This window comes from Wasmannia auropunctata, unplaced genomic scaffold (assembly GCF_000956235.1).
Source record: "Wasmannia auropunctata unplaced genomic scaffold, wasmannia.A_1.0 LD334459.1, whole genome shotgun sequence".
Taxonomy (NCBI): domain Eukaryota; kingdom Metazoa; phylum Arthropoda; class Insecta; order Hymenoptera; family Formicidae; genus Wasmannia; species Wasmannia auropunctata.
In genome coordinates, this window is record NW_012028431.1 from 60,579 (window position 1) to 77,918 (window position 17,340).

The following is a 17,340-nucleotide window of genomic DNA, read 5'->3' on the forward strand; positions in this document are numbered from 1 at the left end:
CATAAGAAGGTTGATCTCGCTTAATGTTGCGACTAACAATAAGTTAAATTTTTTGAAAACTTAAATTAATCGAAACACGTAATATCTTTTACACTCTAAAACGTGTTATCTTCGAATTCGCCCGTATAACGTGTGGAATGTAAGAATGTGAGCATGGGAACGAGAAAGCGTATATGTATTGCAATGGATTCCAGTGTCGATGCTTAAAATGTTAATAGAGTAATATTTATGTAAATGGAAAGTTATGTGTCTCCAGAATGTAGATTTTATCCCGATTATCGAATCAAACGTAACGTATATTAACATATTAGTTCTATTAGCATACAAGACTTACTTTCCGAAATAAAAATTCTGCTCTGATCTATTTCAAATTCCTTGAAGTTCTACTTTTTATTCTAACACAGTCATTAGGTATTAAAATAAACATTTCGTTTTGCTAATTGCAATCTTCATATTTATTAGCTACTGTTAACTGATTTTAACGTTAAATCATATTCATTCAAAACAATTTCTCGGTCTCTCTCGACGAAATTGAAATTCCACTTTAATCTACTTTAAACCCCGAAGCTCTACTTTTAATTCTAACGCACATGGAAAGAACGATTTTGCTGAAAGGTCTAAAAATTTTGCTAGAAACAGATTTGTAAATAATTTTTTTGTTAAAGCATCAAAATAATTGTTATTGAAATGTTAAAACTGATAAGTACCGATATTGTGCTATAAAACCATGTTTTGATATTCTAGCAATCATTTTGACTTTTGCACAAAATTATTTTGATTATTGAACAAAAATTATTTAATTTCAGATCTGGATTCAGCAAAATTGTTCTTCACCCAGAAAAAATATTCTAATTATTAAGTGAAATTTCCTCTAATCCCATATTCTAAGCGAAAACTTTTACAGAAATAGTATTCCTCTTCTAATAAAGTGAACTGTTCATCTAAAATCTATTAGATATTATTTTTCGGTTTTCCTTTTGTATTAAGAGGAATATGTTTATTTCAAGCGGAATGCCCTTTTACGCGCGATACGAGTAACACGAAAAGTAATGTGCATCGCTACGTTCTGCCGTGACGATTGATTGAAGTGTTGCGCTGCATTTGCGAAAACAGACGCAGTAAGGCTGCATTCCGTTATTCATTGCAAATACTGAAAAACTACAGTATAAATCATATGTAAATTATAAATATAGATTTACAGTACAAGACTTGTACTGTAAATGCAAGACGAAATTATTCTAACTATTAGAATATTGTGCCACAGAATATTTTCCTCTTAATTTCAGAGGATTCCTCTTGAGGCCATCATATACAAGAATAAAATCCTCTAAGATTTAGCGGATTCCACTAATATTAAAATTATTTTCTTTTTGGGATGTTTCCGTGCAGTCTTTGATACATTAAATTAAGCATTTCGCTTTGCTAATCATGATCTTCAATATTTTTTTTAAGCCATCTCGTTAAATGATTTCAACGTCCAAATGATATATTCATTCGAAACAATTTCTCGGTCTCTCTCGACGAAATCGTTTCTAGCGCGATGTGCGTGGCTGCCATCATGAAGGCGTGACCGCGAATAGAGCGCGGATTAATTGAGGATAACTCGCGAGAGAAAGAACGAGAAAATAGAAAACACGCACGCGGAAGAAAATAGCACTTGCAATTTTTCGTAGCGCACGCGACGACTTGTGGCTAGCGGCCGACCACGGGCGGGAGGGGGCGGGGGGGGGAAGGCCCCCATATGGTACGTGCAACCTACTTTAATTGCATCGGCGAGTAACGAGGAAAAGTGGAGCAGCGTTACGAATGGCCGAACTCTTATCCTCATTGTGTCTCTCTCTCTCTCTCTCTCTCTCTCTCTCTCTCTCTCTTACGAGGATATTTATTTATCGAACACGCGCGCGTGCCTCTGATGTGTCTCTCATTTTCGCAAACTCTCGCGTCGCGCCGAGGTACACGAGACACGTAATAATTGTCGGCGCGTAATTTGCGATTCAAGGCGCCTCCGTGCGCGATTTGAATGTAAGCCAGCGATGCGTCCTAAAAAAAAAAAAAGGGAGAAGGATCCTCCATTGGTTTCCCTCATTTGCAATCGTGCCTCTCGACGCTGCGCGAGGCGAATTTTGCTCACGTATATTCGCGTGTGTAATTCCCGCTCACGGGAATTAATCTCGCGGCAAAAATCTTCGGTCGCTCGCCGCGTATCTCCGCAATGGAAATACATAGGTATTGATTCGCGAGTGGAAAACGCCGAGTCAAACCAAACGGACGAGATCTCTTTTTTTTTCTTTCCGCGAATTATCACTTAATAGAATCGTGTTTTTACTCTCCCGTGCGAGGGTGTCTCTCTTCGGGCTCTCCTCCGTCGAAGTGTGGGTTTATCTTTCCTCCGCAGTTATCCAAACAGGCGGACCGCGCGCGCGTCGGCATTAGCCGTAATGACGTTTACGGTTTTCTCAATAATCTCGGAAATCACTTTGCGCCGATTTTATTGCCCGACCGTTATTCTGTCGTTACAACTTACGCGACGCGACGCGACGGGACGAGAGCTCGAATATTCAGCGCGGGGGAGGAGGGAGCGAGGAGGAAGAGGGGGGAGGGGCACGATCGCGAAAGTAAGAGTCGCCTAATATCTCGGAGGATTGGCGATTTCTACGATGTCTCCCCTGCGATTGACTTGTGAGATTCGTTCGGACGAAAACAATAATTGCAGAGCGACTTTCACGTTATAGCTCCCGTCGCGCCGCCCGCGCCACGGCCGTCGATTCGCGGGATTTGCTCGATAAATTGATCTTTGTCTGCATCGTTTGTCACATTTGTCGCATTTGCATGATTGCACTTTTATATGCGCGTCGAAAAATAATTTCTCGTCAGTAAAAGAAGAGGGGGGGAGGGACAAATATAGTGACGGATTTTTTCCTCTCTCTCTTACAATCTAATTTCAAGTTTACAAGATATGATTTTTCATTAAAAGAGTACTTTCCACTTTCAAATATACAAAGACCTTAATTAGAGTTTTCATAAGTCAGGTATGCGGGCTAGATTTTCATAAAAACTGAAATCTACATTTGTCACTATTTGCCTCATTCTGTGGGTAAATAGTGACACCCTATGCGACAATTACAAAATACATATAATTCTTAAATCCTAATCGATCTTTCTTTTGACATTTTGCTTAGATAAGGTAATTTATATTAATTTCTATACTCTCCCATATGTAAATTTGTATTTATTGATAAATAATAGTAGTAACATTATTTGCTAGTATTTTTGATTAAAAATCATATTCATTCTAGATCCTGCCTTGTAACTAATCTCATATTATCCCAAATGAATTAGAAAAATCATATTCAAATATTAAAAAAACTTTTCGATTTGTTATTATTTACCCAACTAAAAATTGTCATTATTTGCCCCAGGAGCTAATTTTTCCTTTACTGAGAGAAATAAAATTAATACACAAGCATAGGAATTATATCAAAATAGAGGCAAAAGATTCCGTATGACATAGAATAGGTTAGATCTCATTCAACGATTCAGCAATTAAGAAAATATAATTTCAAATATCAAAGAAAGATCCAGGTCTTACCTGATTTCACGAATGCAAAATTTTAAATTTCTCCGCTAGCTATATTTGGCTTTTGATTTTTACTGTTTTTTCAGAAGATGATTAGATGCTTGAGGCTTGAGAACTGTCTTTCTATTAACGAGTAGTGGTAAAATAGACGCAGGAAAGAGGAAAAATTTAAAGTGACATTATTTGCCCCCCCCCCTTCTCTTTCACGAAGGCTCAAATCATTCTGAATAATTGTAATCCTCGAATTTGTCCGAACAAATATAAGTACCCGCACGAATACCGCGCGGATGTGATTTATCAAGAAGAAAAAGGAGGATTCGCCTTGGGCATTATTTGTTTACGCGCCATTGGTATACAATTGCCAATGTTGTTACTCACCGTTTGAACAAGTGAAGACGTTTGTGGTAGGAACCTGCAACAGAAAGCGCGTTTATTTAGCGCTGATAGTTAACACTGGATCATAAATTAAATAATAGCTGCAATAATCGAGATCTAAATCGCAGTAGCATCGAAGGTACGTTCGAGTTCGCATAATACAAAGTAAATTAAAACTTTTCTGAATTATTGGCTAGGGGAGCAAGTTATCATTGTAATTAGATTTATAACAGGTAATAAGTATATTAAAATTTCTTCGCAAATTGTTTGTTTCAACGTTGTAGATGCGAGAAGCAGATTGAAATCGCGGAATAATTAAAATAGCTTCTTTAAATTGTGAAATAATGAGGCAAATTATAATAACGATATTTAACAAATTATATTTAATTAAAAAATATTATATATATTATACGTCAAAAATGCTATCAAATATTAATATTAAAATTAAATGTTATTAGATATTATAACGTTATACTTTCTCTGTTGTTATTTCTTTTATACCGATAGATCAAGAGATTTTGAGATTTTCGCAGAAAAAAGATGATGATCGAGTAAATCTCAAATCTTTTGTATGGTTACTTGATCATAAATTGAGTGATAGTTGATAGCTAAGCTCAAAAATCGCAAAGTATCGACATTGAGTTCGCATAATACAACATAAAGCAAAACTTTTCCGAATTATTGGCTATAATAAAGTAAATTATCATCGCAATTAGATTTAACAAATAATAAGAATTTAATATCAAAATTTCTTCGCAAATTGTTTTTTTCAACGTTATAGACACGAGAAGCAGATTGAAATCGCGGAATAATTAAAATAGCTTCTTTAAATTGTGCCATAATGAGGCAAATTATAGTAAAAATATAAAACAAAATATATATTTAATAAAAAAATATCATATATATTATACCTATAGGTTATAAACGTTATATATAACATTATATATTTTCTCTTTGTTATCGTTTCTCTTATATCGACAGATCAATGAGACTTTAAGAAAAAAAAAAAGATGTCTGAGATCGTAAATCTCAATTTTTTTGTGTGATTACTTGATTATAAATTGAGTGAGTAGTTGATAGCTATAAGCTCTAAATCGCAATAATATCATCGGTATATCGAGTTTGCATAATACAAAGTAAAATCTTTCCTAAATTATTGGTTTATAGTGGAATAAATCTTCATTGCAATCAGATATTTAACGAATAAAAATATCAATTAAATTTTTTTGATGAATTGTTTGTTTCAGCAGTTTATTGTGAACATTGGAAGCGGATTGAAATCGCGAAATAAAATTGAAAAAGCTTGTTTAAATTGTCACAGTGAGGCAAATTGAAGTAACGATATTTAACAGGTAATAAAAATACTCTGTAAATAAATGTTATTTTTTTTTATGTTACGTCGATGAATCAATGAGACTCTTCATTTCAAAAACGATAACCGCGGGATCGTAAATCTCGAATCCCTTTCGTACACGATTACTTCACACCTAGGAAGTCACAGTTTTTGCGCGGCGGGTTTAACTGTGGAAAGGCGCCCGGTTAGGCCCCACAGGCATGCTAGACGCATTGTTATCCGCGGCGGGAGAAAGTGAAGATGCAATCTGTCCAACGATCTTCGTTTCTCGCCGTCCGTCTCTCAAGAGCACGGAAAGTATCCGCTATATAAGTACTCGCTCGCGAACGCGAACTCGGCCTCGGACGCGTTCCCCCGGCCGTCTTGTAAGTATATTTCGACGCTGCTTAACGCGCGCGTATCAGTGATATAACGGTGACTACATTCCTGCGAGAGGTGCGAGTTTGTGCCAGCTGTGTAGAAAGGCTGCGCCCTCGCGCGCATTCCCGCGCGCTCGAACACGCTCGAAAATCGAGTCTCTCCGCGTGCAACTCGATCTATATATCCACGTCATTTAGGTATTCGTAACATGCTGTGATAAGAGCGATAGATATCGATTTTACGATCGTCGTAAAATCTATCGTGAGTTCGGTAGACAATTATGCAACCGAAACGCTATATGTATAATAAGGAGAGGCAATCGCTAAAATTTTCAAACCAATGTAGAAAGTACCGAAAATAATAATTGAATCACGGGAAAAAAATTACTGTTGCCGCAACATGATAATTGTGATAAATTTCGCCCATCGATTTAAAAGGGTTATAGGAACTAAAATACTTTGGAAGTGACTTATATATGGTTAACTGAACTCTCAGCCTCAATGTTGTGACATGCAACTATTATATCATATACAGTTACCAAACTAATTGTTGTCCGGACAATGCGTTAATATATTGATCATTTCTAAAAATTCAAGATATAGCAACTTTGCTAAAAATTATCGTAACGAGATTTTTAAAAAAGCACTTTACAATTTAAAATCTCCATTTTTTCAAGTTGTTACTTTTGAAAACTGTAAACCTCGTTTTTGTGCGAGTTTTATTTCGGGCCGTGGAACTTTGCAAGTTTTTTGCAAAGTTCCGAAATTTTTGGAAAAATTTTGCAATTTGCCACACCTTCATTTGCATCTATGCGGCTTCGAAAAAACTCAGTTAGTCGTCTTCTAAAGTATTACTTTGAAAAGTGGAGATTTCCAGCTGTAAAATGTTTTTTTGAAAATCTTGTTACATTTCTGACGAAGTTGCTCTATCTTGAAATTTTTTTCACCGAGTTACAGTCACGAAACAGTCCGGACACAGGTATTGGGAATTTATTTTTTGCTTTAACTTTATCAAATATTGTAATTTTATAAAGATAATAATATTTAGAAGTGAAAATTATTCCTAGTAATACATTTTCACTAAAAGTATTAGTCAAATTTATTATTAATTTAAATATAGATTTAATCAATAAAATAAATAAAATCACATCAAAGTAAAAAAGATCATTTTTGCTTCAAATTTGAATAACTCGGTGAAAAAAAATCGTACAACGCTCAACAAAAAAGCAAATTAAAGAAAAAAATTCATTCTTTCGAAAACTGTACACCTCGTTTTAGTGCGATTTTTATTTCGGGCCGTGGAACTTTACAAAGTTAGGAAAAAATTTTGCGATTTGTCATATCTCCATTTGTATCAATGCAGCGACTCCGAAGAAAGTCAGTTAATCATTTTATAAAATATCAACTTGAAAAATGGAAATTTCAAGCTGTAAAATGCTATTTAAAAATCTCGTTAAGATAATTTTTGACAAAGTTGCTCTATTTTGAATTTTTAGAAATTATTGATATATTAACGCATTGTCCGGACAATTAGTTTGGTGACTGTATATCTCTCAATCATACTATATTTGTTATACAGGTCATATTAGAGAGATAACAATAATACTTTGGTTGAGGCAACTGCACATATATGAAGATATTCTAACCGAATGTTATTTTTATCCAAAGCACTACGGTTGTGACAACCGTATATTGATGAGCATACACCTTAACAGATGTACGCCATGTAACATCAATATAACTTAAATTCACATGCATTTCTTTTCCAAACGTGTAGAGAATATTGTTGTAACATCCGCAGTAATTTTTTCCGTGTTAACGTAAATTAATTAAATGAACGTGTGTATATAATTCCAGAGCAAAGTGGAATTAGAATCCACGTTGCGAAATGCGGGCTCTCTAAATTTCGCTTCGTCCTTGCCCCGCATTTCCACAAGGCTTAAATTTTCCACAGCCGGACAGATTGCTATATAGTTTTAGAGAGGAACGTTTCTCGGAGGAGCGAGAAGCCGTTCGTCAAGGCATCACGCAGAAACGCTCGAGCCGCCTCGGTCGGAATGCCTGTGTATGTACCTACTCGCGGCGCGGACTTGCATTCTCGCTACATTCTCTTCTCTCCCGCGTTATACGTATCGGGCTACTAGTTCTGTAGTTAAAATATCGCATCTGTATATGTGATCGTATGCGCGCGGCACCTCTTGGCGCGGCGTACGTATGTATATGTACGCGCGTACGCGCCTGTGTGCGCGCTGAAATTCACTTTCACCTCACATATGCCACATCTCCGTGGAAACCGAGCCCCGCTAAACTCCTACGGAGTCTCTATCTATCTCTCTCTTTCTCTCTCTCTTTCTTGGGCTCGCCCTGCCGCGGCCGCCGACATACCAATTACTTCATAACCCACGGGTTGAGACCGCGCGCAGGAATCTCGGCGTAGGGCCTTTATATCGCGCGCGCGCGCGGGCGCTCGCCCTCGCGTGTTTCCTTCCTTGACCGCCTCACCCGCCGCGGGCAGGGCCGCGCGCAACCTTTTTCTTCGTCGCAGACGAAATTATCCTCTCGCCCTCGAGTATACCTACTTAGGTTTCCCCGCCGCCGCGGCGTCCGGCCGTGATTAAGTTAAAAACCGGTCGAGATGTTTTGATCATGTTCGGGCCAGGAGAGGGGGAGAGAGAGAGAGAGAGAGAGAGAGAGAGAGAGAGAGAGAGAGAGAGAGAGAGAGAGAGAGAGAGAGAGAGAGAGCGAGAGAGAGAGAGAGAGAAAGGGCAATGATTGGGGCGTCACAAACGCGAGGTGACGGTAAATAGATGAGCGATTAATTCAAAATTTTCTATAGATGCACGAAGCGCAATGTGTTAAAGGAGGCCGATCGACGTTATCGAGTTGAGCCTCGTGCTAAATCTCGATCGCGAGTCGAGCACAAGTCCGCGTTGTTAAATTGAATTTTGTGAAAAAATTCAGCATCTGTGAGGAAGTTCGCCCCGAAGTTTCCCAGCAAGAAATGATTAATCAAAGTGACATTGAATCTCGACGTCAAATTGACGCTGATGAGTCGATAAACGGTCGATATTTTATGATGTTACTGGGTTGATATTTTTATCATCTTTGATATCTCATCGTAATTGTTTCTACGTTGATTCAGCAATTGCGAATATTTCTATAAGACTTTCATCGTCTCAATCCGTTCTTTCGGCCAATTTTACATAGAATTGACGCAAAATTGGAAAGCATTATATATATTATTCCCAGCAAACACAACTTATAACTACAATATTGCAGCACATTGTAATATTTCTGCAATATAGCTGAAATGTTATAATGTTAATTATAATCTGTGCAATTATAATCTGTGTTTACCGAATTCGATGCATGTCCGATGTGGAATTGGCCAAAAGCTAAAAGGAATCTATCTATATATATTGCAAATTAATTAACAGGGTGTTGGGTAAGTTAATATTTTTTTAAAACTAAATTAAGTTAATGACTTATGAAATTAATTTAATTAAGTCAAAAGTTGTATAATCAAAAAACTCAGTTAAATTTGCATTAAGATTAAATTAACTAAAGTTACATTAAAAGTTAATTTGGAAAACATCATTTATATTAAATTGATGTCGTATTCTTTTTTAAATGAGATTACTCTAAATAAACACCTATTACGATGTAAATGATGATATAAATTTAATATTTTATTTTTGTAAATTAAGTTTATAAGAAATAATACAAACTATTGTCTTTATATAAAACATTATTTTTCTTTTAAATAAATAAATTTTTAACTTGCTATTAGAAAAAAGTTAATAAGTTAAAATTTATATATAAGTGTTTAAAAATAACTGTAGTTAAAGTTAACAGTTAACCTGTTTAAAATTAACTTGTAAGTTAAGTTAAAAGTTATTAACTCTTAAACTTTATCATCTAACTTTTCACTAGTTACTATATACTCAATCCTGTTAATTGATGCAAGAACAATTATAATAAGGTCGAAAATGGCAAAAATATCAGACGATATTCAACTCGTTGATCATTCATCAACGCATCGACATCGAATCGACATTGTGTCGATTTATTGTTAGCATTTCTGGCTGGGTCGTCTCTAAATTTGGTTCGAGCTATAGCTCGACAACTTCGCTTAATACGCGAGGGTGATCGTGAATAATATCGGTTAGCAGTGCGGAGGCGCGCGGTTAACTCCCTGCAAGCATGGCTTAACCCGCGCGGCATTTCGCTTCGAGCTTTACGCTATATAACTCGCGGCTCGATAACGTATAAGTACACTTGAACCATCGCTCACCTGAGACTCCGTTAGCTGAAGATGATGGCACAAGAGGACGGCGACCCAAACGGCCGCCAATTCTCTTATCAGCATATTCCTGCAACAGACAAGAAGAGGCCCCACGTGAATATACTATTTATACGGCGTCGATCTTATTATAACGTCGCGCGCGCGCGCGGCTTGTAATTATTAAACGCTCGCGGACGTCGCGGCGGTCGGGCACGGAGTAACGGAGGCGGCGCGCGATTTTTCTATTGAAAACCTCTCCATCTTTCTCGCGGAATTTCTCGCCGATGACTCTATGTGCGCGCGTCTTCGTCATCGGTGCATTTAGCATCGCGGACGTACATACGTGCGGCGTTTCGTCGCGCGGCAGGATCGGCGATTGTATACGCATCAATAAGTACCATGACGCGAGTCTCGAACTCGCGCCGCGAGTTGAGGTTGAGCCACGGTCATTCGCGAGACTCGACGACGTTTCTTTTTCTTCTCTCCCCCCCCCTCCTCCCTCCTCCTCACCTCTTCGTCGAACGTTCGTCATAATCGCGAAAGAACGCGGAAGATACTCAGCGCGTCGTTTTCTGTACGCTGCGGCGCGTTCGAATACACACCCGGCGTTCCCATAAAATTCCTTACGGTTTCTGCGCAGGCTGAATTGTGGCAGCCACGGAGCGAAGCGCGCGCGGGGCCGCGCGAGCCGGCATACCTCGCCCCGCGAGTGATCCAACCGGGTGCCGCGCGCGCGATAACCGTCGCGGGGATTATATTATTGATGACGTTACGCTGCACCGCGCGCGCGCGCGCGCACCAGTGTGTCTATTAACCCTTTGCGCGGACCGACGGACTTTATTTTTTTTGTTGTTGTTGTCGCGCCAACCCCACAGCGTGCAGAGGTCGTCCGAGTGTCGCGCCGCTCCTCGTTCGCGTTCGTCGCGTCCCGCAAACGTGCGATTATTTCAAAAATATAGCGACTCTCGATAGATTTTAAGGTGATACTTTACTTAAATTGAGTTGCGACAGAAATATCTAATTTTGTTTATATAATGAATATGAAGTGCCGAACTTGACGTGCGCAAAATTTTTTGGGGGGGGATTACCGGTGAAATAAGAGAGAGAGAGAGAGAAAAAAAAGTTGAAAATTTAACTTTTTACGTGTATGTACGTATGTAATAGTGACAGATTGGGATCGAAGACACTTTTTTGACTAATTGCACGCAAACGAGACGGCAGAATTTTCTGAAAAACGAGATTATGATAAATTAAAAAATTACGATTTCAATAGTCACAAAAAAGTAATGAAATAGGTCCATTCTGAAAAGATATTTAACGTTGAAACGGAAAAATATCACATAATTACTTGAATTACCTCACACACGGCCTGTCAGTTTAATTTCCTTTTAGTGATTTTATTCATCACTTGTGCATGTACTAAATACCGTTCGTTTCGTATTATTTCATTAGATATACACGCGTAGTTTTAATATTTTATCCAAATTATGCAAATATTTATGATTTTGGGATGGGTCCTCGTAAAACATCCCTGCAAATTTTCGGCACTTTACTAAAAAAACCACCCCAAATGAAAAAAGAGAGAAAAACAAGGAAGAGAAGTGAAAACGTATAACGCTACGGTGATTAAAGCAGATCATATACGTATTATTGCGACCGCAATTTCCATGAGTCGCAGGCAATTGCGAGGAGACACACCGCGTGACGCAACGCGGTCGCGAGTCGCATCGCGGATGAGCGAACTCGTGGGAAGCGGCTGGAAAGCGATCCTGTGTACGCCTCGCGGGTACACGGTAACGTCGGCGGCGTCGTCGTCGTCGTCGTCGTCGTTGTCGCGTCGGTGTGCGCGCGCGACGCGGCTGGCACACGGACGGAGATCGCGAAAGTTTATTATATTTTGCGGTTGTTCGCGCGCCCCGGTTGTGTGCACAGTCGCTTTTATGCAACCGAGCGACGCCGACGCCGCGCGCCATTGTTGGGCCCGTCTGTCACCGGCGGCGAGCATCGCATGAATTGCGGCCCTCTCGTCGCTCGCTTAAACTGGAGCAAGCGGCCGCCGTGCGATCTGCCGCGCCGCGCGAGCATGCAGCATCCGTGTTTAATTAGCGGGCCTCCGCGTAATTAGGCCTCACTCGCGGGGATTCGGAGGTGCCGATTGCGTCGTGGGAACTCCCCGCGTGCGAGAACGCTTCCCTTTCTTAATCGTACACGCGATCACGTGCTCGAGAGAGAGAAAGAGAGAGAGATTTCGATTGCAATATATATCCAGTCGTCGAGAAAAAAATGCTGAGGCTAGAAGAGGAGGATCGCGCACTCAAAAAAATGACAGCGTTATCAGTTAAATATCAGTAGCTATATACACAGTGCGACAAATAATTTTCCGGAATGATGCTATAAAAATGAAACGAATTGAGTTTTTATAATTTTCTCTTTTTCTTTATTGAAAATATTCTCCTGCTGATTCAATACACTTTTTGCAACAATTCAAATGACTGGTCCAGTTCATTTTGTAGTATTGCCCCCAAAAGCACGCGTCGAAGCTTGTTGAATTGTTTCCACATCTTTAAAATAGCTCACAATCAATTTTTGGCTAAAAATCAGGTTCGCGTATTGAATCATTCACCGTATTCGCCTGATTTAGCGCCATGTGACTTTTCTTTATTCCCCAAAATGAAAATAAAGTTGAAAGGATGCTATTTTGAAAATGTGGAAAAAAGTTTCGACGCGTGCTTTGGAGGCAATACCACAAAATGAACTGGAACAGTCATTTGAATCATTGTTGAATCGTTGCAAAAAGTGTATTAAATCAGGAGGAGAATATTTTGAATAAAGAGAAAACTGAAAAAACTTAATTCGTTTCATTTTTATAGCATTCCGGAAATTATTTGTCGCACTGTGTATAGTTTGAGAACTTTGCTGTCATTGTTAAAAGTTCACTGAAAAAAAGTAATCTTGCAATTATAGCGAGAATTATTTAGGTACGAAAAATTAGCTAAAACGGATAAGTGATTAGTAAGCACTACGATACCACATATGCTTTGTATTTAATCAATATATGTATAGATAATAGAGATAGAAATTCTGAACTATTTGTCAAATTTAGCAAGAAAGTTCCTCTATGACGTTTAATCGTCCAAACTCCAATCATGTTTGGTTATGAGACCTATATTTTCTTGTATATAATCTTAAAATATTGCTGCTATAAATTTTAGATATGACAGACAATTTTTTAGCAGAAAACAGCGTAATTTAAGTTAATATTTAGAATTCTGGCTGAAACAGCGAAACATTTCCCTGAGTGTTAGCTACTAAAGATAAAGTATATTTGTCGCGAGATACAATTTTATTAGCTAAAATAATAGCGCACATTTATAACAGGAGTAACTAAGAAAGTGAAGTAAGACAACGCGGAGAGAATGATTTTGCTGAAAAATTTAAAAGTTTTGCTGGATATTCCTCAATAGAATTATGTAGCTAAACGTGATTTGATTCTAGCAGCAAACATTTTTTTGCTGTAGCGCCAAAATTTTAACAACTAATAAAAATTTAGCTTCGGCAGTAACGATATTAGCTGTCCCTATTTTAAAGACACACATTAGGTGCCTGTAACGGCTACATCTTAGCTGCGTTGGCTAATCCTTTCTCTGCGTGCGGAAGAAGATAACTTTGGTGTTTCTTTTTTCTAACTTCTTTATGCGAAGAAACTATTAGTCTTTAAATTGTCAGGTGTGTACCTGCAGCCGCGTCGGTTAAATAAATTTTTATTCTCGCAAAGATAACGGAGATCGCTTGCCTGACGCCGCGCGTGTCACACTTTTGCAAAACCGTTGCCGCCGCGCTGCAGAAGAAGCTAATTCGCGTAAAATAACGTCTCGTCTTCGAAGTGCAGTTTCTTGCGTAAACACGGTCGTTTCGCCTCTCTCGCTGCGGGTACGAAACGATCGTAACGAACGGCGTCCCGAGGACGACGGTGAGCGGAATCCGTTAGATTCGCGATCGGCTGCAGGAAGTATCCTCCTATCGACGACGACGAGGTGGAGCGACCGACGACGCCGCGCGACGAGATTGCGATTATATTCAGCGATTACACCGCGTTGTCGCGGTCGTCGTCGCGGGCAGGAGAGCTCTTCCTGCGGTGAGCTAAATGTCTGACGTGGTTCCCCCTCTCCCCTCCGCCTCACCGCCCGGACGAGATATAGTCGATCCGCGACGATTATAACGGTTTATCAGGGAATCCGGACGCGTCACAACTCCGCGCGTGCACGTGTGCATGTGAATGCAGTACTACACGCAGGCGATCGTCTCCAAACGCGAGTCAGAAAACGTCAACGGCTGCACGCACCTGCATGTATGTACATACGTGTGTAGGTCGCGCGAACGTCGGTCGTCCTGCTCCTGCAGCCTTCAACACGTCCGTATAGCGAGTCGCGAGTCACGAAACCGGTAAAATCGGAATCGGAGCCGCCGCGGTGTGTCCTTCGATCGTCCCGTGCATGCGCGCTGCTCTCGAAAAGAGCTCCCCGTCGTCGTGCTCGGGCAATCAGAGACGTCAGAACCTGTTCGCTTCCTGCAGCGCGCGCGGGGCTGCTTTGCATTCGCTCGTTTCCTCGCGGAACGCGAAATGCGCGCGCGAACCCGATCGGTTCTCAGCTGCGATAAGAAGACCCTCTCGCGCGTGTTAAGACGTTATACCACGAGATATATACTTACGTGTCCTGTAACATACTTTACGGAACGTTATATGTACTGTTAAAATGCGCGAGATACGCGCGCCTCGAGTGCAAGGTCGGATCGGCAATATACGTGGGATGTTGAAATCGAATTGTTCCCCCTCCCCCACCCTCCCCCTCCCGCGGTCATTCAGACACGGATTTAAATGTCAAATTACGCGAATGATTCAGCAGAGGAAAGAATTCTCTGTACACACACTATTGGGTCTATTTATAAACCTGCCTAAGTGAGAGAAACGTATTACGAGTGGTATAGAGTGACAGTTTGTGAAGAAGCAAAGGCACACGCATTAACTGTGTAGCTACAATGCTAATCGTCGCGCGGACTAGTCATTAATCCTTTTAGAGGCGAGCGTTGCGTATTTGCAACGTATGCACTTTAAGATGAAAAATTCGGGATAAATTCGGGATAATCTGCGTAGATTAGCTATACACTTGAGAACTGAAAGTGGCGGGAGCGGGGAGAGGGAATGTATGTAGCATTGAACACTGAATTACGGTAAATTAAAGGAAAGTCACTGATGCCGACATAGATCTTCTATGAAGAGAGATCCATTTATTTCTCGGAAATGTTGCGTTTTATTAATAGGTACTGATAATCTGTTTAGATAATTCATCGTATATTATACTGTAATATTAGATTGTTTTATATGTTTGCAGTTTTCTATTAACTGTTTTCTCTTTCTTATTTTTGCCAGACGCTCATTTTTGCTTGTTTTACAAAAAATATTAAATGTTGCAAGATTCCAAACAATATTATTAAAAAAAACGCTATTATACGAAGGAAGACACTTTCTGGGAGTTTATATTTTTAAATTTTTAATTTTAGCTTTTGTTTAAGAAATGTAATCCAAAAACAAAGTATAAGTATATGTATGACGATATTAGCGATCTTTCTTTAATACTAAAAAACATGAGTTATAGTTATGTTGAAAATTATAGTAAACTTTATTAATAATAAACAATGTTTGTTAATAATATATTAAATTAGAAATATTAAATGCTCAAATAATAAAATAACATTTATAAAAAATTACTATCACGAACGAAGGAGTAAATACAACTCATAAAGTTTGCGAGATATATGATTTATACTATTAAACTGTATTCACTGAAAAGGATCTAAAACCAAGGGTTGAAACGTATGCGTTTTTTCAATTTTTTCCCCATAATTTACAATAAACGAAACATTGTTCAGGCGACAGCAACTGCGTTGGCTTCAAAGGATCATTCTATTATTTCATATATCAACATCAATAAGGGTCATTATATTATTAATTTTAATTTATAAAAAGGTTACCATTCAACTTTAATTTAAGTTGAAAATATAAAGATTATTTGTGATATTTATAATTATATGTTCTATGTATGTAATTTCAAGACTAGATAAGTTAGTTTGTTAGTAGAAAATAGAATAAGCTTTATAAAAGTAAGGAGCGATATCTGTGTTTATATCATATATATAGAAAAGATTGTTATAGCTGTGATAAGCTCCAAAAAAGATTTGTAAAATGACTGTATACATTATAATTTGACCAATAAAACGAATTAAATAGATTTAAAAATATAGTGCTTTTTACTGTCAAAAAGGCTATAATTTTCATGTATTCTTTATTTGAAAGTTTCTTTTTTTTTAAATAAAATCAGTAAAAAGAATTTACTTTCTTTAAATAATAAGACAACGCTGCCTCTATAGAATTAAGTCGATAAATGCAGACATCCGTTCGGTTTCTAATCGTTACTGAACTCCGCGCGGTTCGTTCGCGCGGCGAAAATGGAAGAGATATCCGCGCCGTAGGTCGACGAGACGCGGCGCGGCGCGGCGCGGAAGGCCGGGATCGGCGGCGGAGGCTGGATCCCGGTGGCGGGCTGTGGTAGAACTGGACTGGAGAGCTCCTAGGTCAGCGCTAGAAAGTATTCGGGCTTCCTGGTTAAAGCGCGGCACGTGAAACGGTGCGTGTAAAAAGCGAGCAATGACTCCGTCCGTGTAGACGCGCGTTCGAACGCGGCGACTTTCCGCGCGCGTGTGAAGCCGAGCGTGAAGGAACGCGAATAATTCGGCGCTGACGGGGAAACGCGGGGACCTCCGCCGGCGCGGAAATTGCGCCACTTTTGATTGGCGCGGGCGCGCCGCGAGCTTAACGGCGGATATAAGCCCGCGCGCTCGAACAGAACAGATTTACGCAACTCCTTCTTCGCAAAAATTCCTCTTGGGCTACGCCTTAATGGCCTTAATTAATCTCCGCCCGGGAGGAAACAGAAAGGTGACGGCACCGAGAGATGCCGTAACACGCAGAAATTTATTTTGCAGTCACAATATTTCGCGCGCGCGTCGTATAATAAATTCTGATAATTCGCGCGCGCGCGCGTGAGAGAGAGAGAACAGAGCCTCTATCTCGATTGTATATCTATTATATGAGTTTCGGTGCGAGAGACTCGAGAGTTTTCTTTCACATAGGCAGCGAAGACTATCGGCTTTCTGTGTGGGGTGTGTGTGTGTGTGGACAAATTTATTTATTTTCTCGCGCAGTGTGCCGGATAACGGCATCTTCCCTGTGTTACCAGGAAACGATGTTCCGCGCACATCGTCATAATTGCGATAGCACTGCAAACATACTTTCTAACTGGATCCTGGGGCACGTTATCTTGATCCTTACGTC

The 17,340-nt window shown here is 39.5% G+C and overlaps 1 protein-coding gene across 1 annotated transcript in view; it reads right to left on the minus strand.

Annotated features, from left to right (window-relative positions):
* LOC105458666 (sushi, von Willebrand factor type A, EGF and pentraxin domain-containing protein 1) overlaps window positions 1–17,340 on the minus strand; it is a 73,992-nt gene that overhangs the window by 44,090 nt on the left and 12,562 nt on the right. Inside the window, exons 2-3 of the mRNA XM_011704152.1 lie at window positions 9,960–10,038; window positions 3,956–3,989 (exon numbers count right to left, since the gene is read on the minus strand). Of these exons, the coding sequence (XP_011702454.1) occupies window positions 3,956–3,989; window positions 9,960–10,034 (109 nt within the window). The 5' untranslated portion in view covers window positions 10,035–10,038. The remainder of the gene's footprint in view (window positions 1–3,955; window positions 3,990–9,959; window positions 10,039–17,340) is intronic.